A 27,786-nucleotide genomic window follows, 5' to 3' on the forward strand; every position below is an offset into this window, starting at 1 on the left:
AATTTGGGAGGCTGAAGCGGGCAGATCACCTGAGGTCGGGAGTTCCAGACCAGCCTGACCAACATGGAGAAACCCCGTCTCTATTAAAAATACAAAATTAGCCAGGTGTGATGGCGCATGCCTGTAATCCTAGCTACTCAGGAGGCTGAGGCAGGAGAATCACTTGAACCCAGGAGGCAGAGGTTGCCATGAGCTAAGATCACACCATTGCACTCCAGCTTGGGCAACAAGAGTGAAACTCCGTCTCAAAAAAAAAAAAAAAAAATTGAAATTATATGAAGCATATTTTCTGATCACAATGAAATAAAACTAAAACTCAGTAACAGAAGACTTAAAATTAAGAAAATAAGAATATTAAATAACTGAAATAAGAAAATTTAAGCAACACATTCAACCAATGGTTCAAAGAAGAAATCACAAGAGAAATGAAAAAAAAAACCTTTAGACAAATGAAAACAAAAACCAAATAAAAAGTTATGAAATGCAGTGAAAGCAGTGCTCAGAGGGAAATATATAGTTCTCTACACATACACTAAAGAAGAAGAAAACTCAAAATCAATAACATAACTGTATACTTTAAGGAACTAGCAAAAGGGGGGCACACTATGCCCAAAGCTAGCAGAAGACATAATAAAAGAAAAAATGAAGATTAGAGTAACAACAAATTAGAGAATAGAAAACTAATGGAGAAAATCAATAAGTTTTAAAAGTTGGTTTTTCAAAAAGATCAACAAGATTGACAAACTTTTAGCAAGATTGACTAAGAAAAGAGAGAAGACATGAAAGTGGAAACATTACTACCAATTTTAGAGGGATAAAAAGGAGTATTAGAATACTATGAACAATTGTATGCGAACAAGTTGAATAACCCAGATAAATGGACAGTTTCCTAGTAACACATAAGCAAAGCACTATGGTACAATATAAACAGTTTTTTAAAATTACATATATGTATATGTAACATGCGTGTGTGTGTTTATGTGTGTATGTGTAATATAGGGGGCTTTAAAATAACTCCAGAAGGATAACAACACCAAGATGTTAAAAGCAGTTATCACTAGGTGAGTAGAGATCTGGAAGTTTTTATTTTTTAATTTTTTAAAATTTTAATTATTAAAATTTTTTATAGAGACGGGGTCTCACTATGTTGCCCAAGCTGGTCTCAAACCTCTGGGCTCAAGTGATCCTCTTGCCTTGGCCTTTCAAAGTGCTGGGATTACATGAATGAGCTATCACACCTGGCCTTGGGTATTTTTATATACTTTCTTGTTCATCCGTATTTCCTAACAATTTTTTATTTTTTTTTTTAGAGATAGAGTCTTTCTCTGTCTCCCAGGCCGGAGTGCAGTGGTGCGATCTCGGCTCACTGCAACCTCCGCCTCCCAGGTTCAGGCAATTCTCCTGCCTCAGCCTCCTGAGTAGCTGAGATTACAGATGCATGCTGCCTTGCCCGGCTAATTTTTTGTATTTTAGTAGAAACGGGGTTTCACCGTGTTGCCCAGGCTGGTCTCAAACTCCTGAGCTCAGGCAATCCCCCCACCTCAGCCTCCCAAACTGCTAGGATTACAGGCAAGAGCCACCACACCCAGCTTCCTAAAAATTTTTATAATGAGCATGCAATGCTTTTGTGATAAGGTAACAACAATAACAACAACAACAAAAACTTCATCTAGAAAAAAACCAGATAACCCCTGCTGAGCCCAAGGGAAATTACAATCGTGGGGACAATCTGACTTCTCTTATTTACACCCAAATTGTACAAAACTAGTATAAGCACCATAGCTACAAACCTTCTGGCTAGCTCCTCTGGCATTCGCTTTGGAACCAAGGCTTTGTCCAGCTGCATTTCCAACACAATGTATGTCCCTGCTTCTACATATTGCTGTAAAGACATTGTTTTCTTATTATTTCCAGAAAAAAATATATTTATGAAAAATTTAGTAACATAAGATGATGCTTACAATATAGTAAGTGAGAAAACTGTATATATGACTGCATATACATTGTGATCTCAACTGTTAAAATACTTTTCACATAGAAAAATAACTGGAAAGAAATATAGCAACAGTGGTTATCTCTTAGAGGTAAGGATTTTCAGTTTTATTCTTGGAAGCTTCTACAGTGTAACAGGGCTGAAGCCCTGTTTAACTTGTTCTCAATACTTTCCCAGGAACTGTTTTAAATGAATGCCTTTCTTTCTTCCAGCAACCTTCTTTCAGGTGGTCCTGCAGAAAAATTCTCTTCATAACCTTCTTACATTCCCAGTCACAGTCTCCTCACTACCATCTACCAACTCCAACTGCTGGACAGCTCTACCCAGATTTTTGCCAACATCCTAAATACATGTCCAAAATTGAATTTATTATTTCCCCAATGTCAATCTTTCTTGATTTTTCTCTTAATGGTGTTGTCATCCTTCCAGAAAGTGAGGCTTGCAACCTGAGTTATCCTTAACTTTTCTCATCAATACCCCCAAAGCTTCCCAATTGCAAACTCCTTGCCTCTCCGGGTTTCTGACTTTCTTTACTACAACCCCTGCCCTAAATAAAACTGTCATCAACACTCATCTATACTACAAGAAAAGCCTGCAGCCCTTACCCCACCTTCAATCTCTGTTTTCATACCCTTGCAAGAATTCCGACCTGAAACACACATGAGGTCTTATTTCTATGACTTTAAAACCTTTGATGTGAATCTCCAAGAAGAGGTTCAAGAATCTGTCATCAGCTATACAATGAAGTCCAAACTTTTAAATAAGCCTTTCAAGTCTTTCCATTACCTGATTCAGCCTCTTTCTTCTTTCCTAACTCTTTATAGAATCTCTCCTTTAATTTCTCTATATACCATACACTGTAATTAACTGACACAGCCTAAATTCTGCTCTTGCAAATTCTCTGTGTTGTTCTCTCTCAAGCTGCTCCCTGGTTCTGAAATGCCTCTCCCTCCATCTTCTTATGGCAAACAGGTCTCTTCATCTTTCACTACTTAGTATGGATATCACCTCCTCCATGAAGCCTTCCCTTAGACTTCCCCATCCTAGTATTTGTCTCCTCAGAGCCCACACAGAACTTTTATTTGTACCTCTATTACAGCACTCATCAAAATTATATACTATGGTTAGTCATGCACCAGTCTGTTTCTCCTACCAGACGCTGAGTTTCCTGAAGACAGATGAATTAATGCTGCAGATGATGCATCTGTACATCCCTTATAATGTTTAACATAGTAGAATTAACAAAAGATATAATATTTTAATGCTGGAAAGGACCTTAAAATTAACCTGGCACCAGTTCATTTTACAGAGTTTCAACAAGACAAAGAAATTTGCCCAAAGTCATAGACAACTAGTCATGGGCAAATATGGAATGATAACTAACATCCTGCCTGAGCATTTTCCACTGAAAATGCCTTGCTTAATAAAGGTCTGGTTAACTTAAACTTAATTTTCCAAACTTTATGCACAATTACCTGTCCTTCAGGATTGTGACTTAGAGGGGGTTCGCCTTCCAAAGGAGTATCTGAGCTCTGAGATTTTATACTAGGTGCCTGCTGAAAGAAAATGAACACACCTCAAAAATTGAATTCCTATATGGTCTTCATAGTGACAAGAACAATGTTCTCTACACTGCATCAAAATGCAAACCAACTGCAGCCATAAAAAAGAATGAGTTCTTGTCCTTTGCAGGGATGGATGAAGCTGGAAACCATCATTCTCAGCAACTAACACAGGAACAGAAAACCAAATACCGCATGTTCTCACTCATAAGTGGGAGTTGAACCATGAAAACACATGGACACAGGGAGGGGAACATCACAAACCGGGTTCTGTTGGGGGTAAGGGCCAAGGGGAAGGAAGAGCATTAAGGACAAATACCTAATGCTATGTGGGGCTTAAAACCTAGATGGCGGGTTGACAGGTGCAGCAAACCACCATGGCACATGTGTACCTATGTAACAAACCTGCACATTCTGCACATGTATCCCACAACTTAAAGTAAAATTTTTAAAAAATGCAAACTAACATTGATACAAGTCACCAAGTGAGAAATCAGTGAAGCCTCTGGAATGTAATCTAACAGGGAAAATCATCACCTTCTCAACAACCTACCACATCCCCAGGCCTAGGCCTTCCATCTATATCCTTTTCTTTCACTGGTTTATCTTCTTTCAGATTCTTAGAAACAGCCTGTTTGGACAGCAGAGAATTAATTCCTCCTATTTTATTATTATGAATCAAGTGATGGCCAATATCCCGGAAGAAGCTCAATAAACATTTGGTCTAAAAAACAAAAAAACAAACAAAAAAAAGCAATACATGAGACAAACTTGAAAGAAATACACGTTTTTTTTTTGTTTGTTTGTTTTTTACCATTTAGTTTTCCAAACAATTTCAACATTTAACATCAGAGAGAGAGAAGGGACTTGAAAGACTTCATTGTATTTCCCTCCTTCTAGAACAGGTAAAACCACCACAGAAAGTTAGTTGCCCACTCTAGCATTTAAAGGATTTAGAGGAGACCTTACGACCTGACTTGATTCTCGCATCTCATAACTCTTGTAATCAGAATGCTTTTAATCTTTGACACAGAATTTCAAATTAGGCTAGACATGGTGGCTCACACCTGTAATCCCAGCACTTTGGCAGGAGGATTGTGTGAGCTCAGGAGTTCAAGACCAGCCTGGGTAAAATAGTGAGACTTCATCTCTACTAAAAACAAAACAAAAAAATCAGCGAGGTGGGCCGGGCATGGTGGCTCATGCCTGTAATCCCAGCACTTTGGGAGGCTGAGGCGGGTGGATCACGAGGTCAGGAGATCGAGACTATCCTGGCTAACACGGTGAAACCACGTCTCTACTAAAAATACAAAAAATTAGCCAGGCGTGGTGGCGGGTGCCTGTAGTGCCAGCTACTCAGGAGGCTGAGGCAGGAGAATGGTGTGAACCTGGGAGGCGGAGCTTGCAGTGAGCCAAGATTGTGCCACTGCTCTCCAGCTTGGGCGATAGAGCGAGATTCTGTCTCAAAAAAAAAAAAATTCAGCGAGGTATGGTGGCACATGCCTGTGGTCCTAGCTACTGGGGAGGCTGAGGTGGGAGAATCACTTGAACCCAAGCAGTCAAGGCTACAGTGAGCCATGACTGCACCACTGCATTCCAGCCTGGGCTACACAGCAAGACTCTGTCTCAAAAAAAAAAAAAACAAAAAAACAAAAAAAAAAACGTCCAGGTGCAGTGGCTCACACCTGTAATCCCAGCACTTTAGGGGGCCGAGGCAGGCGGATCATTTGAGCCCAGAAGTTTAAGTCCAGCCTATCCAACATGGTGAAACGCTGTCTCTACTAAAAATACAAAAATTAGCCAGGTGTGGTGGCGTGCACCTGTAATCCCAGCTACTGGGAAGGCTGAGGCAGGAGAATCACTTGAACCCAGGAGGCGGAGGTTGCAGTGACCTGAGATGGTGCACTGCACAGCAGCCTGGGCAATAGAGCGAGACTCCATCTTAAAAAAAGAAAAAAAATTAAAATTAAATTCACTTCTATACAAGAAATAGTATCTATTTAGTTACCACTGACCTATCATTTATAATTGGAAGGATAAGGCAAGTTTAAAGTTCAAAGCAAAACCTTTGTATGGAAAAATTCAAACTATAGATAAATCACCAGAAAAAGATTTTACAACAATTTTTCCCTAAAAATTCTTTTTTGAAATAAACAATTTTTTAATTAAAGAATATGGATGATTCTCAAAATAATTTATGTTGAATGAAAAGGACCAGACCAAAGGAGGCCAGGCGAGAGGGGAGGGGTGGACAGAGGTGGGCAAAGGAAAAATAGAAGACACAAAAAACTTTGGGGGGTAATGTGTGTATGTTCATTATCTTGATTGTGGTGATAGTTTCACAGATGTACAGATATGTCAAAACTTTAATATCGTACAATTTAAATATATGCAGTTTATTTATCAATTATACCTCAATAAAGCTGTTTGAAAACAACCCAACAATATTAATTGTAAATACTAAAAATCACTCACAATCCTACCACCTCTGTGATAAATACTGTATTTCATAGATTCAAAGACATAAGCTTTCTCAAATTTTAACATCTCTGGAGTATGTTCTATAAAGAGTATTTCATATAAGTGGTATCATACAATACATAGTCTTTTGCATCTGCCTTCTTTCACTTAGCATGTTTTTGAGGTTCATCCATGCTATAGCATGTGTCAGTTGGTTCATTACTTATTTATTTTTTATTTTAGCTATTTATTTATTTGAGACAGAGTCTCACTCTGTCACCTAGACTGGAGTGCAGTGGCACAATCACAGCTCACTGCAACCTCTACCTTCTGGGCTCAAGCCATCAGCTCACCTCAGCCTCCTGAGTAGCTGGGACACAGGCACACGCCACCACCCCAGCTAATTTTTGCATTTTTTGTAAAGATAGGGTCTCACCATGTTGCCCAGGCTTGTCTCAAACTCCTGGCCTCAATGATCTGCCCACCTTGGCCTCCCAAAGTGCTGGGATTACAGGTGTGAGCCACCACACCTGGCCCAAGTTTACTACTTTTTTTAAAAAACAGGCTGGGCATGGTTACTCACACCTGTAATCCCAGCACTTTGGGAGGCCAAGGCAGGAGGATCGTTTGAGCCCAGGAGTTTGATACCAGCCTGGGCAACACAGTGAGACCCTGTCTCTACAAAAAAAAAAAAAATTTGTTTTAATTAGCTGGATGTGGTGGCATATGCCTATAGTCCGGTTACTCAGGAGGCTAAGGCAAAGGATCACTTGAGCTCAGTAGTTCAAGGCTGCAGTGAGCTATGATAGTACCACTGCACTCTAGCCTGGGTGACAGAGTGAGACCCCATCTCAAAAAAAAAAAAAAAAAAAACAGCTTTATTGGGATATTCACATATATACAATGTACACATTTAAAGTGCATGATTCAGTGATTTGGGGATTTTACATCATTAGTAGTTAATCTCTTTTCACTGCAAAATAGTATTCCCTTGTATAGATTTATCACATTTTGTTTATCTATTCACTATCTGCAGACATTTGTATTATTGTGAGCTTTTAGCTATTACAAATAATGCTGCAATAAACATTCACATATATGTCTTCGTGTAAATACAGGTTTTCCTTTCTCTTAGAAATTCCTAGAAATGATTTTTTGGGTTGTATGGTAAGTTTATACTTACCATAGATTTTCTTTTTTGTTGTTGTTGTTTTGAGACAGGGTCTCACTCTTGTCACCCAAGCTGGAGTGCAGTGGCATGATCACAGCTCATTGCAGCCTTGATTGCCTGCTGGGCTCAAGTGATCCACCTACCTCAGCCTCCCAAGTAGTGGGACCACAGGCATGCACAAACAACACACCCAGCCAATTTTTTTATTTTTTGTAGAGATGGAGTTTTGCCATTTTGCCAGGCTGGTCTCCAACTTCTGAGCTCAAGCAATCCTCTCATTTCAGCCTTCTGAAGTCCTGGGATTACAGGCTTGAGCCACTGCACCTGGCCAGATTTTCCATACAGTTGTCTTTTCAAGTATTGAGAGTAGGATACTACAATTTCTAAATATTATTGCCAAATTGCCTATTTCTCCTTTCAATTCTGTTGGGTTTTGCTTCAAGTATTATGAGGTGATTGTGTTGTACTGTTAAGTGTGTATATACTTATAATTGTCCTGTCTTCTTGATGAATTGATGCTTTAATCATTTTGACAGGCCATTCTGTCTTCAGTAATATGTATTTCTAGTCTTAAAAATTATTTTGTCTGGTATTATTGTAGTTACTCAGCTATTACATTTTCTGTTTCCATAGTATATCTTTTGTACCTTTTTACTTCAACCTTTTGTGTGTGTCTACTTTAAACAGTATATAGTTGAATCTTGATTTTTTTGTAAATCCAATTTAATAATCTCTATCCTTTTATCAGTGTGTTTGGATCACTTACATATAATATTATTGTTGAAATACTTAGATTTTTATTTTCCATGCTATTTGTTTTCTATATATCATCTGTTTTTTGTTGTTCTGTTCTTCCTTTAACTACCTTATGTTAAATAAATATTTGTGATATCCCATTTAATTCCTTTGTTGAGATATATATATATATGATGTACACATAATATATATGTATATACAATATGTACTGACATACACATATATATGTGCATATGTGTATGTATACACGCACAATTTTCTTAGTGGTTACTTAGGGATTACAATATACATCCTAACTAATAACAATCTATTTCACATCAGTACTAACTTAATTCTGGTAAAATACAGAAACTTTGCTCCACTATAGCTCCATTCTATCCTCCTTCTTTTATGCTATTATCATACAAATTAAATCTATATGTTAACCCAACAATATAGCTAATACTTTATCCAATCATGTCTTCTAAAGAAGTTAAGAGTAAAAATGAAAAAGATCTATTTCTAAACTCCTTTATATTAAGTTATAACCATTTCAAGTATTCCTCATTTCTTCTTATGGATTCAAGTTAGCAACTGGTGCCATTTCCTTTCAAGCTGAAAGACTTCCTTTAGTATTTCTTGCAAGGCATGTTTCCTAGCAACAAATTCTTTCAGCATTTATCTGGGGATGTCTTTATTTTGCCTTTGTTGTTTTTGTTTCTTTTATTGAGAGAAAGTCTCACTCTGTCATCTAGGCTGGAATGCAGTGGTGTGATCTTGGCTCACTATAACCTCCTGCCTCAGGAATTCTCCTGCCTCAGCCTCTTGAGCAGCTGGGATTACAGGTGCACGCCACCATGCCCAGGTAACTTTTGTATTTTTAGTAGATACAGGGTCGCGTCATGTTGGCCAGGCTGGTCTCAAACTCCTGACCTCAGGTGATCCACCCACCTCTACCTCCCAAAGTGCTGGGATTACAGGCATGAGCCACCGCACCCAGCCCTGCCTTTGTTTTCGGTTGGTAGTTTTTGTGTATGTGTGTTTTTCTTTCAGAATTTTGCATATGTTATTCCACTGCCTTCTGGCTTCCATTGTTTCAGATGAAAAATCAGTGGTTAACCATATTGATTCTCCCCTGTAAGTGATGGGTTGTTTTTCTCCTGTTGCATTCGTGATGTTCTCTTTGTCTCTCTCCTTCATTTGACTATACATAATGTGTATATTTTGGGTCTCTGTGTGCTGATCCTAACTGGGATTTTCTAAACTCCTTGGATCTGTAAATTCATGTCTTCATCAAATTTGGGATATTTTCAGACATTATGTCTTTATACTCTTCCCTCTTGGGACTCTTATTACATATTTGTTGGTTGCCTTCCACCAAGATTGCCATTTTGATGTAGTTTGGCTCTTTATCCTCTAGAAATCTCATGTTGAAATGTGATCCCCCTCCAGTGGGTGACAGAGTGAGAAGACCATGTCTCAATAAAAAGGAAGAAAGAAAAAAGAAAAGAAATGTGATCCCCAATGTTGCAGGTAGGGCCTGGTGGGAGGTGTTAGGGTCAAGGGGTAGATCTCTCATAAATGGCTTGGTGCTATACTTGAAGTAATGAGTTTTCACTCTGTTAGTTACAAAGAGATCTGCTTGTTAAAAAATAATCCGGCACCGCTCTCCTCTCTTTTATGCTCCTTCTCTCACCATGTGACATGCCTGCTTCCCCTTTGCCTTCCATCATGATTGTAATGAGACAGAGTAGGGATGGGGCTTGGCATTCAGCTCACCCCCACTGGATCACCTTTCATGCATTCTTGAGCTAAAGGTGAGGGTGGGGAAGGCAGAGCAGCCCCAGACAAGAAGGCCTCAAACTCCTTAGCTTTTCATGCATTAGCACTTCTCAGCTTGTTGATGCTTTTGGTCAATTTCAAGGATGGTGAAATGACTTTTTGCCCATTTGTCCAGCTTTATGGTTGCTTTTATGGGGAGATGATTTGTCAACCTCCTTACTTGGCCATAGCCAGAGATATTTCCTTTCCAATGTTTTCTATATATTTTTTAAATTATTGTGAAAAAATGTGATCACATTTATATTTTGGCTTTCATTTAACAGACTATGATTTGCATTCTTTCATGTTTTAAAATTTTTCATGAGGATAATTTTTAATATATGCACAATATTCCCCATCATATGTGTATAATAAAAGCAATAGTTAAAAGTTTCTGTGTGCCAACTACATTCCTAGTGCTTTATATATTTCATCTCATTTCGTAGGTAAAACAATTCTAGGAAACAAGCATTGCCTCCATTTTACTGATGAATATGGTAAAGGTGAGACAAATTTAGTCACTTGCCTGAAGTCATCCAGCTAGTAAATGGCAGTTCCAGAATTCAAACTCTAGGCTGCCTGAGTGGGTTATCAAACCTCATAACTTTTCTATTATGATACACTGTTTCCCTCAGATTCAACAAGAGTATCTTCATATAGAAAGGTTTGGATACATTTCCAATTATTCCCTTGAAATAGTTTCCTAGAAGTAGAAGTCCTATTGGAAAAGATATAAGTATTTCAAGCTTTTGAATACATATGGACAATAAATTTTTTGCAAAAAGTTTTTACCAATTACGCTTCTACTAGCAGTGAATGAAAGTTGTTTTACTGAGATGGAGCAAGGATCCTCTTTTTAGAGGCCTGTGCTCCCTAGGCATGGAAATAATGGAAAATTCTGAAGTTCCTTCAAGAGAAATTCTAGGTACCTAGCTAGCCCCAGAAATAAATAAGTAACTTAAACAAGAAGGTAATAGTAGCCTAAAACAATAGCCAAGGAAGTTAAAGTTCAAGAGATGTTTGCCTTATAGAAACTAAACGTAACGTCTTAACATATGTCCCTGAGTTTCTTTCTGAGCCTCAGACCCCACTGAGAAACCACTGACAGGATCCGCCAGCACTCAGATCAGCTGAATGGATCAGCCCCCAGCTAAGGAGGAAGTGAAGACTCAACTATATGGTCCTTTGTTCTAAATTTCTTCCTGGGGTGCTTGGAGAAAGTCACTCCCCCTAGCCAGTTAACATTTTTCTATGACCCCAAATTTTTTAACAAAGCCTCTCTTCCTTAACAATTGCAAATCAGAAAATCTTTGAATCTACCTACCACTTGCAACCCCCCCACCCCCGCCTCAACATATCCTGCCCTTTTAAGCTTAAACCAATGTGTAACTTGCATATATTGATTTATGATTTTGCCTGTAGCTTCTGCTTTCCTGAAATTTACCTCTGCCTTTAAAAATCATTGCCTGCAAGCCATCAGGGAGGTCAGGATTTGATAATTTAGCGCCTGGTCTTCCTTGCTTGACACCGTACAATGAAAGCCTTTCCTTCTATCACTGCAAACCTTGGTGCATATATGCGGTTTTACTGTACCAGGTGAGCAAACATCAGTTTGGTTCTATAACATTATCACACCTTTACCACCAATGGGCATTATCATATTTTAAAGAATTGTTGAACTTTTCAAGTAAAATGATAACTACCGTTATTTAAATTTATAATTCCTTGATTAATAAATAAGGTCAGATGTCTCTTCTTATATCTGTTGGCCATTGACACTTCTTTTGTGAACTGCTATTTCACATACCTTGCCCATTAAGAAAAAATTTGTTATTCTTTTTTTTTTTTTTTTTTTCAGACGAGGTCTCGCTCTGTCGCCCAGGCTGGAGTGCAGTGGCGCAATCTCGGCTCACTGCAAGCTCCGCCTCCCGGGTTCACGCCATTCTCCTGCGTCACCCTCATGAGTAGCTGGGACTACAGGCGCCCACCACCACGCCCAGCTAATTTTTTTGTATTTTTAGTAGAGACGGGGTTTCACTGTGTTAGCCAGAATGGTCTTGATCTCCTGACCTCGTGATCCACCCGCCTCAGCCTCCCAAAGTGCTGGGATTACAGGCGTGAGCCACTGCACCCGGCAAAAATTTGTTATTCGTCTAGATTGAAAAAACTATATTTCAGGAATAGTAGCTATCTCTCAGGAAACTACTGTATTTCAGAAATAGTAGCTATCTTTCTGATGTGTATTCAAATATTTTCCCTAATTCTTCAGTTACATTGTAATTTTATGAAGGTTTATTATATATATAGAAACTTGATGTTTTTGGTAAACGAAATACTTTCTTTCATACTTTTCACTGCTTTCAAGCCTATGAAGTTTTCTCTTAATTCATATCTTTAATATTCATTTTTATAGTCTTCACATTTAACTTATTTTAATAAATTCATTTGAAATTTATTTTGATCTATGTTATATGTAACATTTGCATTCTTTTCTCTCATTTTTTTATTTTTAATTTTTTTTTGAGACAAGGTCTCACTCTGTCACTCAGGTGGAGTACAGTAGCACAATCACAGCTCACTGCAGCCTTGACCTCCTTGGCTCAATTGATCCTCCTACCTCAGCCTCTGGAGTAGCTGGGACTACAGGAATGTGCCACCATGCTCTGCTAATTAAAAAAAATTTTTTTTTTGTAGAGATAGGGTCCCACTATTTTGCCCTGGCTGGTCTTGAACTCCTGGGCTCAAGTGATCCTCCCACCTCAGCCTCCTGAAGTGCTAGGATTACAGGTGTGAGCCACCATGCCCAGCCTTCTTTCCCATTTAACTATCTATAAAGCATTAATAATTATCCTTTTTTTTTTTTTTCTTGAGATGGAGTCTCGCTCTGTCTCCAGGCTGGAGTGCAGTGGCACAATCTCGGCTCACTGCAACCTCTGCTTCCCAGGTTCAAGCAATTCTCCTGCCTCAGCCTCCTGATAGCTGGAACTACAGGCACACAACATCACGCCCAGCAAATTTTTGTATTTTTAGTAGAGACAGGGTTTCACCATGTTGGCCAGGATGGCCTCAAGCTCTTGACCTCAGGTGATCTGCCCACCTCGGCCCCCTAGAGTGCTGGGATTATAGGCATGGCCTATAAAGTATTAATATTTTTAATGGCTGCATATTTCATCATTTTTATTTACTATGACTTACTAAGCCTTCCTCTATTAGTAAACATTTAACCTCATTTTTAGCTTTTGCTATTATAGGTTTTGAAAAGTTTTCATGAATATGAGATTTTTGAACCTATTAAATTATGTCCTTAAAATAAATTCCTAGCTGGGTGCAGTGGCTCATGCCTGTAATCCCAGCACTTTGGGAGGCCAAGGTGGGTGGATCACTTGAGGTCAGGAGTTCGAGACCAGCCTGTCTAACATGGTGAAACCCCATTTCTACTAAAAATACAAAAAATTAGCCGGGCGTGGTAGCATGCACCTGTAATCCCAGCTACTTGGGAAGCTGAGGCAGGAGAATTGCTTGAACCTGGGAGGCAGAGGTTGCAGTGAGCCAAGATCATGCCATTGCACTCCAGCTTGGGCAACAGAGCGAGACTCCATCTCAAAAATAAATAAATAAATAAATTCCTATAAATGTGGCTTCTAGTTCAAAAGATACTGATGTAGAAACAGTTTACTAGTCAGTTAGTGTACAACTAGATGATGGGGTTTTCATAAATTTATTATTGAAAAATAGCTGTCTTAATAACAGTGACATAATAATACATTTTTGTTATTGTTGTGTGTTTTACAAAGCCTCATTTTCTCCTAGGAAGCAACATGATGAAACTGACTTTTTGCTTGAATATATGATTTTAACATTTTTACACCTAAAAATGAAAAAAGAAAACATATTATAGTTCATATTCTAGTTCATTAATTATCACATGGATTTCAGTTTTTCCATATTTAACAACAGACTTTTTTTTTTCTTTTTCTTATATGTATTTTTTAAGACAGAGTCTTGCTCTGTCGCCCAGGCTGGAGTGCAGTGGTACAATTTCGGCTCACTGTAACCTCCGCCTCCCAGGTTCAAGCAATTCTCTTGCCTCAGCCTCCCAAGTGGCTGGGATTACAGGTGCCTGCCACCACACTCGGCAAATTTTTGTATTTTCAGTAGAGACGGGTTTTTGCCATGTTGGCCAGGCTGGTCTCCAACTCTCGGCCTCAGGCAATCTGCCTGCCTCAGCCTCCCACAGTGCTGGGATTACAGGTGTGAGCCACCACACCCAGTCACACTTAAAATGCTGAAAGTTTTGTATCCAAATTTATTGAGGTAAAATTAAAGTACAATAAAAATAAACCATACATATTTAAAGTATATCATTTCATCAATTTTGACATATGTATATACCTATGAAACTATCACCACAATCAAGATAACCATCATTTCCATCATCCCTAATATTTTCCTCTCATTCCTTTGTAATACATCCCTCCTTCTATCCCTGTTCCCAGGTAAACATTAATCTGCTTTTTATCAATATAGATAAATTACTTTCCCAGAATTGCATATAAATGTAATTATGTAGAATGTACTTTTCAAGACCCTGTCTCTATTTTAAAAAAATGTTTTAAAAAGCCAGGCACAGTGGTGCACATCTGTAGTCCCAGCTATTCAAAAGGCTGAGGCAGGAGGATCCCTTGAGCCCAGGAATTTGAGGCCGTAGTGAGCTATGATTGTGCCACTGCACTCCAAAGTGAGACCCACATCTCTTAAAAAAAAAAGTACTCTCTTTTCTCTCTTTTGTCTGGCTTCTTTCATTTAGCATAATGCATTTGAGATTCATCCGTGCTGTTGCATGTATCATTAGCTCATTTCTTTTTATTGTTGAGTAGTATTCCATTGTACAGAGGTACCACACAATTTGTTTTTCTGTGTTCTCTGTTCACCTGTTGATAGATATTTAGGTTTTCAGTTTTTGTCTTTTCATTATCCTAAATTTTTTAAGGTCCAATTCAGAATGACTGTAAGGCTATATATTTAATATCCTAGTATACCAACTTGTTCTAAATATCAATTGCAAAGATGTTTATGCTAAAGATGTAAGTAAACAGATAGATAAAGGATAAATTACCATGATGCTTTTTATGCAATTTTTTCTTACCTTTTCGTGGACTACACTGTCTAGGTAAGGGTAAACATGAAAAGCTCCCCGAATTCTCTTCACACCTGGATACAACAATGGGACCATATTAACATAAGCCACACCATGAAATGAAAGCTGACCTTCTTCATCAGTCTAAAGGAATAAAACCAGAGAGTTATTAGTGCTATAAGCAATATAATATAAGGTATGGAGCTCTGACTCAGCAGTTCAAAGGCCTGGTTTTAGAAACTAACTCTACTACTTAGCCAGTTATGTGACTTTGGGCCAGTTACATAAGACATTTGGGGCCTTCTTTATGTTCAACATGGGTTTAATAATACCATGATCACTGAGAAAATGCATATAAACAGTGTTAATAGTAAAGGCAGTAGTTGAATCAATACATACTCAAATTAATTGATATATATATTCAACCAAAAAGTCAATTTCACCATGTGGCTTCTTAGGAGAAAGTGAAGCTTTATAAAAAACAACAATAATAACAATAACAAAAAACTTAAAAGGAATCAGAAGCTATGGCTTTTAGCTTTAGTTCACAGACTCATACAAACAAAAGGGACCTTACAAATTATCTGGACCAGTGATGACAAATAGGCTTTAACTTATGTCTAAATTCTCACTAATGGTGGAGGTGTTTTAGCATAGTTGGCTGAGAAAAATTATCTGTATTTATCTTGTTTCAAAAGGAAAGAGTGCTTTGATTGATTAGCACTATCTACCATGGATGAAGGCAGATGAATGACAGTCTCCTGTCATGTATTTACCATACTTGATCTCATCTAAACTTTCATTGCAAAGATGAAGAACATGATAATAAATATATTTTAACAGCATTTTAAATGGTTGTATGGTTTGCCACGGAAAATTTTTATAGGAAAAAAATCAATTTTGTGAAAGAAAATAAATTTAATTCCAAGCATAAAAGTAATCTCTTTGATTTCATCTATTATAATAATAATTGGCAACTAGATTTAGAAGTCCTACACTCGGCTGGGCGCAGTGGCTCACGCCTGTAATCCCAGCACTTTGGGAGGCTGAGGCAAGTGGATCATGAGGTCAGGAGTTCGAGACCAGCCTGACCAACATGGTGAAGCCCTGTCTCTGCTAAAAATACAAAAATTAGCCGGGCGTGGTGGTGTGTGCCTGTAATCCCAGCTACTCAGGAGGCTGAGGCAGGAGAATCGTTTGAACCCAGGAGGCAGAGGTTGCAGTGAGCCAAGATTGTGCCACTGCACTCCAGCCTAGGCGACAGAGTGAGACTCCATCTCAAAAAAAAAAAAAGTCCTATGTTCATGAGATAATATGTAGTTTAGAAATCTAAGGAAAGTTAGCCAATACTTATATACTACAAAGGGAGAAATGGTTACATAGTGGTAGTATTTTTATTATGCAAAAAGCCTACGTTTAAAGTCAGCCAAACAATTTAGATACTTATTAAATGTCCGCTATTTGCCGTACATCAGGCTAGGTACCATGAAGGATGCAAATCAGCTTACTACATGACCCCTACTCTCAAGGAGTTTATGAACAAGCAGAAAAGACCAGACATGCACAGGTAAAACAATAGATAATATGTACTAGGCTCATCAAAGCTATACCTTTTAGAAACAGTAGTATATCTAAGATCCCTATTACACTAATTAGCAGGCTAAAATATTTTAAGAAGGCAAGTTTAACCTATGGTAAAACTATTGTGAAGGGCTAAAGAGAAATAGGATATCTGGTAATAAAGCCTAGAGAGTTTTTAGTGAACAATGGGGAACTAGAGTGGCCAATAATCCTGGTTTTTCCCAGGACAGAGGATTTTCCTGGGACATGAGACTTTCAGTGCTAAAACAAGTGAAGTTCAGGGCAAATCAGGATGAGCTAGTCACCCTTGGGAGAACAGTTATATTCACATTTTCTTTTAGTATCAGAATTGAAGCAGAATAACAGGTCGGGTCTGATTCTACATTTCTTATATAAATATTTTTGAGGGGGCATATTTACCTTTTCAGTTTTGCCAGCTTTCCCTTTGGGTACAGTGACCAGAGGAACTCTTGTGATCTCTACAGGCCAAAGCCGGCAATCGGCAATTCGCTTCTGAAAACTGCAAATCAAGAATCAGTCCATTAGCATTATATGCAAAAATAAAGTCAGTACAATTTAGGTTAAAGGGAAATATTCTCTTTTAGAAAGTAATATAGAATACACATATATAAAAATTGGGGGGCTCAGCTCAGTGGCTCATGCCTGTAAATGCCAGCACTTTGAGAGGCCAAGGCAGGCAGATGGCTTGAGCCCTGGTGTTTGAGATGGTCTGAGCAACATGGCAAAATTCCATCTCTATGAAAAATACAAAAAATTAGCTGGGCATGGCAGCAAATACCTGTGGTCCCAGCTATTTGAGGAGGCTGAGGTGGGAGGATGGCTTGAGCCCAGGAGGTCAAGGCTATAGTGAGCCGTGATGGTGCTATTGCACTCTCACCTGGGCCACTGTGAGACCCTGTCTCAAAAAAAAAAAAAAAAATTCTTACTGGGTTGGTGGTTTTTAAAACTTTCCCAAATCTATAACATTCCAAAAATAATTCTGCTCAACTTCTAGTGAGGCAAATTGAACATTTTTAGAGCAATTTAGCAGTATGAATCAAAAACCTTAAAAATATCCATAATCATTGACTATAAATTCTACTTCTAGTGATTTATTCTAAAGAAATAATCAGACAAGTTTACAAATGGTATAAAATTGGTTATTTCTACTGTGAAAATAGTATCCAGTTTCAGCTCCAATACAGCTTTGAAGTAATTCCACCTGTCCTCGCAATAAGAAAAAAGTTGATCGAATTGAAATAAATAACATTTCTTAGATCCATCATAGAATTGAGGTCACAAGGCAAAAACTGCCATCCTGAAATTGAGAGAGACAGGAAAATACAGAGGATCACAGCTGCAATCGGCTTAAAGACAGCAGAAGTCAGTGGTGTCAGCAACCAGTAGAAATAGTTTAATGATAATTTTGACAAATTGCTGGAGGCTGAATGTGGACTAGCTGGGAATGAAAAACTCCAGGGGACCCACTGTTAAGGGTCCCCACACTTACATAAGTTTTAAATCCAGGAGCCCCACCAAGTTCTCACAGTGAAGATAGAAGAAAAATATCCTCATATTTCAGGCAGGGAGAGAAGAAAAGTAACCATTTTGAAATATGGCCACAGTGTTCTCCCTATCAAAGGGTTGATCTTTAAGGGAAACTACTTTACCAGATCCTTATCTGATCTCAGGGAAGGGCATTTAGACAACTGCAACCTGTCTAGCTTCCACAGGGATAGGAGGAAAAAAAGATTATCAAACACTTCTGAAAGTCACAGCCCAGGGACCCAAACCTATTTACTGAGACGTAATCACAGGTTATAGAATACTTCTCCCCAACAATTTGCCACCACATCAACAGAGTTTCAATACAATAACAACGAATTACAACTGAGAGGGCTACAAACCACTCTATTAGAGAAGTTCTTGGGCAAATCCAAAGACAACAGGGGAGGTGGGGGAAAAAGGAAACTGAAGCCTCTGGCACTTACAACTATAGCAAACAAGAAACACAATGCAACTCCTAACCAGATTAACATAAAACTTCACACTAAAAATACTAGTTACCCCAATTCCTATTACCCAATATATAATGGCTAGCTTCCAAATTAAAAGGCTATAAAGAATGCTAAAAGGCAAGAAAAAATATAGTCCAAATAGACAAAGCTACTATAAGACCTAGACTAAGATATGACATAGATTTTGGAATTATCAGACAGGAAATTTAAAGTAACTATAATTATGTTAAAGACTCTTATGGAAAAAGTAGGCAACATGCAAGAACAGATGGGTAATGTAAGCAGAGATGGAAACTCTAAGAAAGAATCAAAAGGAAATGCTAGATATCAAAAACACAAACAAATGAATAATTCATTTGATGGGCTTATCAGTTGACTGGACATGGCTGAGGAAAATAAAATCAGTGAACGTGAGTATGTGTGAATAGAAATTCCCCAAACTGAAATGCAAAGGAAAAAAATGAAAACAAAAAATCAAGAATATCCAAGACTTGTGGAACAATTACAAGAGGTATAATTAGGCATAACAGAAGAAGAAAGAAAAGAGCAGAAGAAATATTTGAAGTAATAATAGCTAAGAATTTTCCAAAATTAACTGACAGACACCAAACCACAGATCCAGGAATCTCAGAGAATACCAAGCAGAATAAGGACAAAAACAAACAAACAAACAAACAACTATATCTAGGTATATCATTTTCAAACTGCAAAAAAGAAAATCTTGAAAAAACCAGAGGAAAAACACTTTACCTACAGAAGAACAAGGATTAGAAATACATTGGACTTCTCTTCAGAAACCATGCAAGCAAGAAGAGAGTAGAGCAAAATATTTAAAGTTGTGAAAGAAAAACCCACCAACTTAGAATTCCATACCTACTAAAATTATCCTTCAAATGTGAAGGAGAAATAAACCCTTTCTCAAACAAACAAAAATGAGAGGCATTTCTGGCCAGTAGACATGCCTTACAAGAAATGCTAAAAGTTCTTTAGAGAAAAGGAAAATGACATGGGCCAAAAAACTTTTATCAACATAAGAAAGGGCATCAGGAAATGTCATAAATGAAGGTAAAATAAATTTATTAATGTTTTTTATTCTTAATTGATCTGATAACTATTTGTTCAAAGTAATAATGGCAACAATGTATCCTCAATAAAATATTAGCAAATCAAAGCTAACAATGTATAAAAAAGAATTATACACCATGACCAAGTGGGGGACCAGGGGTATATAAAAACTCTCTAAAATATCTGCTCAATTTTTCTTTTTTTTTTTTTTTTTTTTGAGACGGAGTCTCGCTCTGTCGCCCAGGCTGGAGTGCAGTGGCGCAATCTCGGCTCACTGCAAGCTCCGCCTCCCAGGTTCACGCCATTCTCCTGCCTCAGCCTCTCCGACTAGCTGGGACTACAGGTGCCCGCCACCACGCCCAGCTAATTTTTTGTATTTTTAGTAGAGACGGGGTTTCACCATGGTCTCGATCTCCTGACCTCGTGATCCGCCCGCCTCGGCCTCCCAAAGTGCTGGGATTACAAGCGTGAGCCACCATGCCCGGCCATATCTGCTCAATTTTTCTGCTCGATTTTTCTTTCTGTTTTTTTTTTGAGATGGAGACTCGCTCTTTCACCCAGGCTGGAGTGCAGTGGTGCAACCTCGGCTCACTGCAAGCTCCGCCTCCCAGGTTGAAGCCATTCTCCTGCCTCAGCCTCCCGAGTAGCTGGGACTACAGGCGCCTGCCATCGCGCCCGGCTAATTTTTTGTATTTTTAGTAGAGACAGGGTTTCACCGTGTTAGCCAGGATGGTCTTGATCTCCTGACCTCGTGATCCGCCCATCTCGGCCTCCCAAAGTGCTGGGATTATAGGCGTGAGCCACCGCGCCCGGCCTCTGCTTGATTTTTCTATCTAAAGCTGTCCTACAAAAACAGATACTCATTTTTTTAAAGTCAGAGTTGTTCATTCAGATTGTATATATATTGGTAATCCCTCAATTCTCATCTCTCTCTAACAACCAGGTCACTGTGACGAAGACTGATAGTTACCTACACAATATCAGTGTACCTGTTCTTTAGTAATTAAATCTTGATTTAGCCTGGGTGACAATGTGTTCAACTAAAACACTTTATTGTCTAGCCTTCTTGCATCTAGAGGTTGGCTAATGAGACATAAACAGAAGTTGCCAGATTCCAGGAAGTTTCCAGAGGAGGGGTTAAGACAGCCAGCATGTGTCCTTTTTTATCCATAACCATTCTCCTCTTCCAAATTTCTGCCAGAAATGTGAGTGTGCAAGCTGGAGCTCCAGCAGCCACCTTTGCACCATGATACAACCTTGTGGATGGAAGTCACATAGTTAAGAAGGTAGAACGAAAGGAAAGATGGAGCCTGGATACCTAATAACACTGTGTAACCATCATACATACCAATTCCGGACAGAGTCTCACTCTGTCGCCAGGCTGGAATGCAGTGGCGTGATCTCGGCTCACTACAACCTCCGCCTCCTGGGTTCAAGTGATTCTCCTGCCTCAGCCTCTCGAGTAGCTGGGACTACAGGTGAGTGCCACCATGCCCAGCTAATTTTTGTATTTTTAGTAGAGATGAGGTTTCACCATGTTGGCCAGGAAGGTCTCAATCTCTTGACCTCGTGATCCACCTGCCTTGGACTTTCAAAGTGCTGGGATTACAGTTGTGAGCCATTGCACCCAGCTGACTTTTTTTTTTTTTTTTTTTAAGAGACAGGGTGTCACTCCATTGCCCGGGCTGGAATGCAGTGACGCAATCACAGCTCACTGCAGCCTCAGCCTCCTGGGCTCAAGCAATCCTATCACGTCAGCCTCACAAGTAGTAAGACTACAGGTACGTATCTGCACCAAACTAATTTCTTCTTTTTTTTCTTTCTTTCTTTCTTTCTTTCTTTCTTTCTTTCTTTCTTTCTTTCTTTCTTTCTTTCTTTCTTTCTTTCTTTTTTTTGTGAGCCAGGGTCTTACTTTGTTGCCCAGGCTGGTCTTGAACTCTTGGCTTCAAGAGATCCTCCTGCCTCCCAAAGTGCTGAGCATAAGCCACCAGGCCCAGCTCAGACTTCTTTTATGTAAAAGAGGAATAAGCATTCACCTTGGTTAAACCACTATCACTAGCTGTTTCTGTTATTAGCAGATGAACACAACATCACTCTAATATATAGATGTGATAAATGAGAAAGTCTCAATCTAAAATTACCTTAACTCAAATATAAATAAAATTAACAAAAGTAACATTTCTTCCCACCTACAAGTCTTTGTGGGTTAGACATATGTCCTTCCTCTTCTTACCTGACCACTGCAGAAGGATCAAGGTAGCAGCGACTTTCCAAGTCCCAAATAATCCTTTTCTTCATGCACTCTGCTTGATTCCTAAATTCACTGTCCTGTAAAATATAAATACTTCTGTTCTCGGTATGTGTGCCATGATTTCATTCTGCTCCATCTATAGGGCATTCTTTTAATGGATTTGTTCACAATACTTTTCTTACTACTATTATTACTACTATGACTACTATTGCAACTACTACCACCACCTTAAAATTATGAGTACTTTATTAATAAAGTATGTAAGATAAGATAAATTACATATATAATAGTTACATTGATCCAGTACTAAGATCCAAATACTGACTAACATAACCTCAATCAATGAATCTCAACTCTGGATGCATATTAAAATCATCCGGAGTTTTTTTTTTTTTTTTTAAACACCTGGACCCGGTGCAGTGGCTCACACCTGTAATCCCAACACTTTAGGAGGCCAAGGCAGGAGTACTGCTTGAGGCCAGGAGTTCAAGACCAGGCTGGGCAACAAAGTGAGACCTCCATCTCTAAAAATAATTTAAAAATTAGCTGAGTGTGGTGGCATGAGCCTGTGGTCCCAGCTACTCAAGAGGCTGAGGCAGGAGGATTGCTTGAGCCTAGGAGGTTGAGGCTACAATGAGCCTCAATAATTGCACCATTGAATTCCAGCCTGGGTGACAGAGACTCTGTCTCAAAAAAAAAAAAAAGGAAAAAACACCTGGCATTGGTACTATTTTAAAAGTAAATTCTTACATAGTTTACCTGGGTTAAGACTTGGCCATTGTCATTCTTTTAAATGCTTTCCTGGTGACTGTAATGTGCAGCCAGGGTTGAGAATTAACAATCTAAACTAAAACATAAAATATAATCTGAATGACTAAAATAAAATGTCTGATCTAAATTAAAATATAAATCAAAGTATGAATTTTCACTAATCACAATGATGAGAAAAGATAATGCACAGTGTTTTTCCAATACTCCTAGCCTCATCTCTACTATTTTAAATATTTAGAGTCAGACAATGAAAAATAATTCAACCATCCTCATTTTACAAATTATTTTATTAACTGTTTCCATCGGTGGATTATCAGCTCATTCAAGAAACATTTGCAAGTGTATTATACTATTTTCTATGCCCTTGACAAATTTCTGGTAATTTATATAATTAAGAAGTATATTAAAGTATGTCCATACAATGTCACATTATACAGCAAGTAAAAATAAAGAGTGAGACTGCATTTTATATAATGTGGAAAAGTCTCAAAAATATACCATAAAGTAAAACAAAGCAAGTTGCATATAGTGTGTGTAAGTATGTACTCTTTACATTTGTGTAATAAAAATGATGGGGAACGAATACACGTATGTATTAGTGTGTGCATATATATATGATCACCTTATACACTCAGTTTTAAAAAATGAAAAACAGGCAGGGCGCGGTGGCTTGCGCCTGTAATCCCAGCACTTTGGGAGGCCGAGGCAGGCGGATCACCTGAGGTCAGGAGTTCAAGACCAGCCTGGCCAAATGTGGTGAAACCCCATCTCCACTAAAAATACAGAAATTAGCCCGATGTGGTGGCAGGTGCCTGTAATCCCAGCTACTTGGGAGGCTGAGGCAGGAGAATCGCTTGAACTCAGGAGGCGCAGGTTGCAGTGAGCCAAGATCGGGCCATTGCACTCCAGCCTGGGCAACAGGAAGGAAACTACATCTCAAAAAAACAAAAAAAGAAAAGTACTTTTATCCCTGATGTTTATTATGCTGATGTCTGAAGATATTTTATAACCTTTGTATATCTGAAAATCAAGTGAAGAAACCTGCAGTTTTGCCATCATGAATAGACTAATGTAAATGGGGTAACGCTGGTAATTTTGTGTTGTTTTCTTATAAAAACATTTGACCCTTGAACAACACAATTTGAATTGCATGAGTCCACTTATATATATTTGTGGATTTTTTTTTTTTTTTTTTTGAGACAGAATCTTGCTCTGTCACCCAGGCTGGAGTGCAGTGGTACAATCTCGGCTCACTGTAGCCTCTGCCTCCCGGGTTCAAGCGATTCTCGTGCCTCAGCTTCCTGAGGAGCTGGGATTCAGGTGCACACCACTATACTGGCAAATTTTTGTGTTTTTAGGACCAGGCTGGTCTCAAACTCCTGGTCTCAAGTGATCTGCCTGCCTTGGCCTCCCAAAGTGCTGGGATTACAGCCACCGTACCTGGCTCATATGTGAATCTTTTTTTTTTTTTTAGACAGAGTCTCACTCTGTTGCCCATGCTGGAGTGCAGTGGCATGATCTCGGCTCACTGCAACCTCCACCTCCCGGATTCAAGTGGTTCTCCTACCTCAGCCTCCTGAGTGGCTGAGATTACAGATGTGTGCCACTACACCCAGCCAATTCTTGTATTTTTAGTAGAGATGGGGTTTCACCATATTGTCCAGGCTGGTCTCGAACTCCTGACCTTGTGATCCACCCACCTTGGCCTCCCAAAGTGCTAGCATTACAGGTGTGAGCCACCATGTCTGGCCATGTGGATCTTGTATGCACGAATTTTGGTATTTTCAGGGGTCCTGGCAACAATCCCCCACGTATACCAACGGATCACTATACTTTTTTTTTTTTTTTTTTTTTGAGACAGAGTCTCGCTCTGACACTCAGGCTGGAGTGCAGCGGCACAATCCTGACTCACTTCAACCTCCGCCTCCAGGTTCAAGTGATTCTTGTGCCTCAGCCTCCCAAGCAGCTGGAATTACAGGTGTGTGCCAACGTGCCCAGCTAAGTTTTGTATTTTTAGTAGAGACAGGGTTTCATCATGTTGGCCAGGCTAGTCTCGAACTCCTGACCTCAGTGATCCACCTGCCTCGGCCTCCCAAGCAGCTGGAATTACAGGTGTGTGCCAACATGCCCAGCTAAGTTTTGTATTTTTAGTAGAGACAGGGTTTCATCATGTTGGCCAGGCTAGTCTCGAACTCCTGACCTCAGTGATCCACCTGCCTCGGCCTCCCAAAGTGCTAGGATTACAGGCATCAGCTACTCTGCCCAGCCGAGATGACTATACTGATTTTTTATTTGGTGAGCCAGTCCTTCTGAAGTCTGACTCCCTTTCACAATTTCCAAGGAAACCTTTTCTTTACTTTTCTAAATGCTTCTGTCTCTGGGTCTTCCTTTGACTTATATATTTGCTTTTATATACATAAGGAAGTATCTAGAAGGAAACACAAGAAACTGTAACAAAGGTGATGACTGTCACAGAATCCTTGGTCTGTTGCTTCTCCAGCAGAAAACCTCTGTGGCTGGTGGCACCTTTGCCCAAATTTTGCTTGGGCCTGCTAGGCTCGTTTCACCCACTCGGCCCGGCAGGCTGTGCTGGGCTTGCACTACTGGCCTGGATCCCACGCCTGCCAAGGGTGAGCTAGGCATGGATCATTGAGGGGTGTGTGAGTAAGCAATCATGGGGTCTGGCCATTGTGCACAGCCAGGCATGCTGGCTGCAGCAGAGCTGGCAGCTCCAGGCATCAGCACAGGTGCCAGCTCCCTGCAAGGCTGCAGCTGAACCAGGCATATTGCAAACAGCTTCCATGGCCGGCACCAGGGAATGTGGTGGTGCTCAGAAGTCTGGAGACACCAGAAACTGAAGAGCCCCAGGTGTCACAGCCCTGGCTCAGGGAGCTCCTAGGTCTGGGCTTCCCAAAGGACCATAACTCTTCTCTCTTCTCCCCTTTTTGTCACCCACAATGTGATGAGCAAGGGACATGTTTCAGCCCTGTTTGTATTACAGCCCTTTCAGCCCCACCATTCCGCAGGTCCTGAATTCTTGTTTTGCATCCAGGAAGAATGAGGTACACAGACAAGTGGAGGGTGGGCAAAGCAAAGAGGTGCTTTACTGAGCAACAGAACAACTCAGAGGAGACCCACTGAGTAGTGGTAGCTCCTCTCTGCAGGCAGGTTGTCCTGAGAGTGTCCAGCTCTCAGAAGAGAGGAGAACCACAGTGGGTAGCTCCTCTCCACAGGCAGGTCATCCCATCCTTTGCCTGAGTCTGGCTGAGTCATGGGTTTTTACGGGCTTCAGAGGGGAGGAAGTGGATGCTGATTGATCCATGGGAGGCCATGGGTGGGGCCAGAAAATTACTGTTAAGTTCTCACTCCAGTCCATGGAACTAGCAGCCTGGCCCCAGACCTAAGGAGGTCCCTGGCCTGAAGGTGGGGTTTCACTGGGGACCTGCCCCTGTTTGCCCAGGAGCCTGTCTGCCTCCTGCTGCCATCCACAGTGCCCTGGCTGTTCATGCTGAGGGGTGCCTGCAGGCCCATGCCAAGCTGCCCTCAGTGGCCCCTCGGACTTTCTCCCACGCTCGTGGGTGCCCAAAGTCTGGAGGGGGATCAAGGTGGCAGGGGGTTGGTGTGTCAGCGCTGCCCTGAGCACATGCGCACCTGGCCAGGTTGTGACAGCACCGGACTCGGCCACAACTTAGCTCCAAAATTGGAGCAGGCACCAGGAGTAGGCAGAGGCCAGGCAGCAGGAGCAAGCACTTCCAAGCCTGTGGTGGCAGGAGGGCTTCCCAGCTTTCAAGAGTGCAGAGATGCCTGGGTATGCAGCTGTGGTTGGACAGCTGCAGCTGCACATGGGAGGGCAGGGCTCCCACTTGTTCCCGGCTCCCGCCGGCTCCATGGAGCGTGTAGGCCCAGTCAGGACTCCCCCAGTGCAGCCAGCATCATGGCAGGAGCTGCTCCAGACTGGCCACTGCTGCCATCACTACTAGGGTAATGAGATGGAGAGGAATTAGAAGGAAGAGACATGACTAGAGGGACACTTTCACTGAATAGATCTTCATTTTTAATTTTGACAGTAACTGATAATTACCTATTCATAAATCAATAAATTTAAAATAAAATAAAGAGTACATGTGATATAAATTATTTTGTTTTCTGGACTTAAGAAGTCAGAAGATATTTGAATCAGAATTAGATATGTGTTTTATTTTGGCATGTAATTATTTTGACAGGTGACAAATGTATATAAATTACAGTAATTCACAAAATGTTTTATCATCTGTCAGTACACTAAGTTTATCACAAAAACCTGTATATCAGGCTCTCACCTCAGGATGGTTAAGTTCTCCTTCTTCTTCTTCATAGGGACCACCAACAATGAATGCATCAGGAATGTTATTAGCTCCTGGAGCCAGAATGTTGGCAATTGGCCACTTTTTGGGCCGGGGAACAGGTTCCCTTTCCCCTCCAAGCTTCAGAGTTCCATTCTTAAATAAAATGGGATAGTCCTTCTACAGAAATAAATACCATATGTCAGGAAAATTTGTAAAGGACTTTGAAATGGACAAGAAGATTATTCAAGTGTCTTTTCAATGGAATGCTGAGTGTTGTCAAACATACCCCTCTATGATTAATCTGATTTTAGAGAGGGGCCTGTGCCCTTCATTCTCTTTGTGCTATTTTACAACTCTGTAACTTACAGACATTTGATAATAATGCAAATTATTCTTGTTCATAAATATGCAGATACAGTTTGTCCAGTGGCAATGTAACTGATTATTTCCCTGAAGCTAATGACAAGTTTTGAATTATTGGCAAATTCATTTCAGCATTCCTGATGCCTATATACTCCTTTGAACTCATTGTCACATTTTACTGATTCCCTCACCAATTAGTTAAATAAAATCTTGGACCAAATTCTGTGTTATTTATATTTATATGAGAGTTGTGTTTATACCTGTTTAAAAATTATCCTTTAGAAAACAAACTAAAATCTGGCAAGGGGCTAAAAATATAGGCATTTTCATGTCTTATAACTTATCCAAAGTATACTTGTAGTAGAAAATTGGTGAAATATATAAGTAGGCAATTTATAGAAGGGGAAATTAGAACATCCAACATTTAAATAAAAACATGCTATCTTTCATTAATAATCAGTAAAGGCACATTAAAACAATGAGATATCAGCCAGGCAAGATGGCTTAATGCCTATAATCCCACTTTGGGAGAT

At 39.8% G+C, this 27,786-nt stretch overlaps 1 protein-coding gene across 1 annotated transcript in view; it reads right to left on the reverse strand.

Moving 5' to 3' along the window:
- CFAP70 (cilia and flagella associated protein 70) overlaps positions 1 to 27,786 on the reverse strand; it is a 99,419-nt gene that overhangs the window by 57,517 nt on the left and 14,116 nt on the right. The window contains exons 6-12 of the mRNA XM_030798480.1: positions 26,885 to 27,067; positions 21,777 to 21,871; positions 16,881 to 16,980; positions 14,889 to 15,023; positions 4,109 to 4,279; positions 3,469 to 3,549; positions 1,791 to 1,882 (exon numbers count right to left, since the gene is read on the reverse strand). Of these exons, the coding sequence (XP_030654340.1) occupies positions 1,791 to 1,882; positions 3,469 to 3,549; positions 4,109 to 4,279; positions 14,889 to 15,023; positions 16,881 to 16,980; positions 21,777 to 21,871; positions 26,885 to 27,067 (857 nt within the window). The remainder of the gene's footprint in view (positions 1 to 1,790; positions 1,883 to 3,468; positions 3,550 to 4,108; positions 4,280 to 14,888; positions 15,024 to 16,880; positions 16,981 to 21,776; positions 21,872 to 26,884; positions 27,068 to 27,786) is intronic.

Source organism: Nomascus leucogenys, chromosome 18 (assembly GCF_006542625.1).
Source record: "Nomascus leucogenys isolate Asia chromosome 18, Asia_NLE_v1, whole genome shotgun sequence".
NCBI classification, from domain to species: domain Eukaryota; kingdom Metazoa; phylum Chordata; class Mammalia; order Primates; family Hylobatidae; genus Nomascus; species Nomascus leucogenys.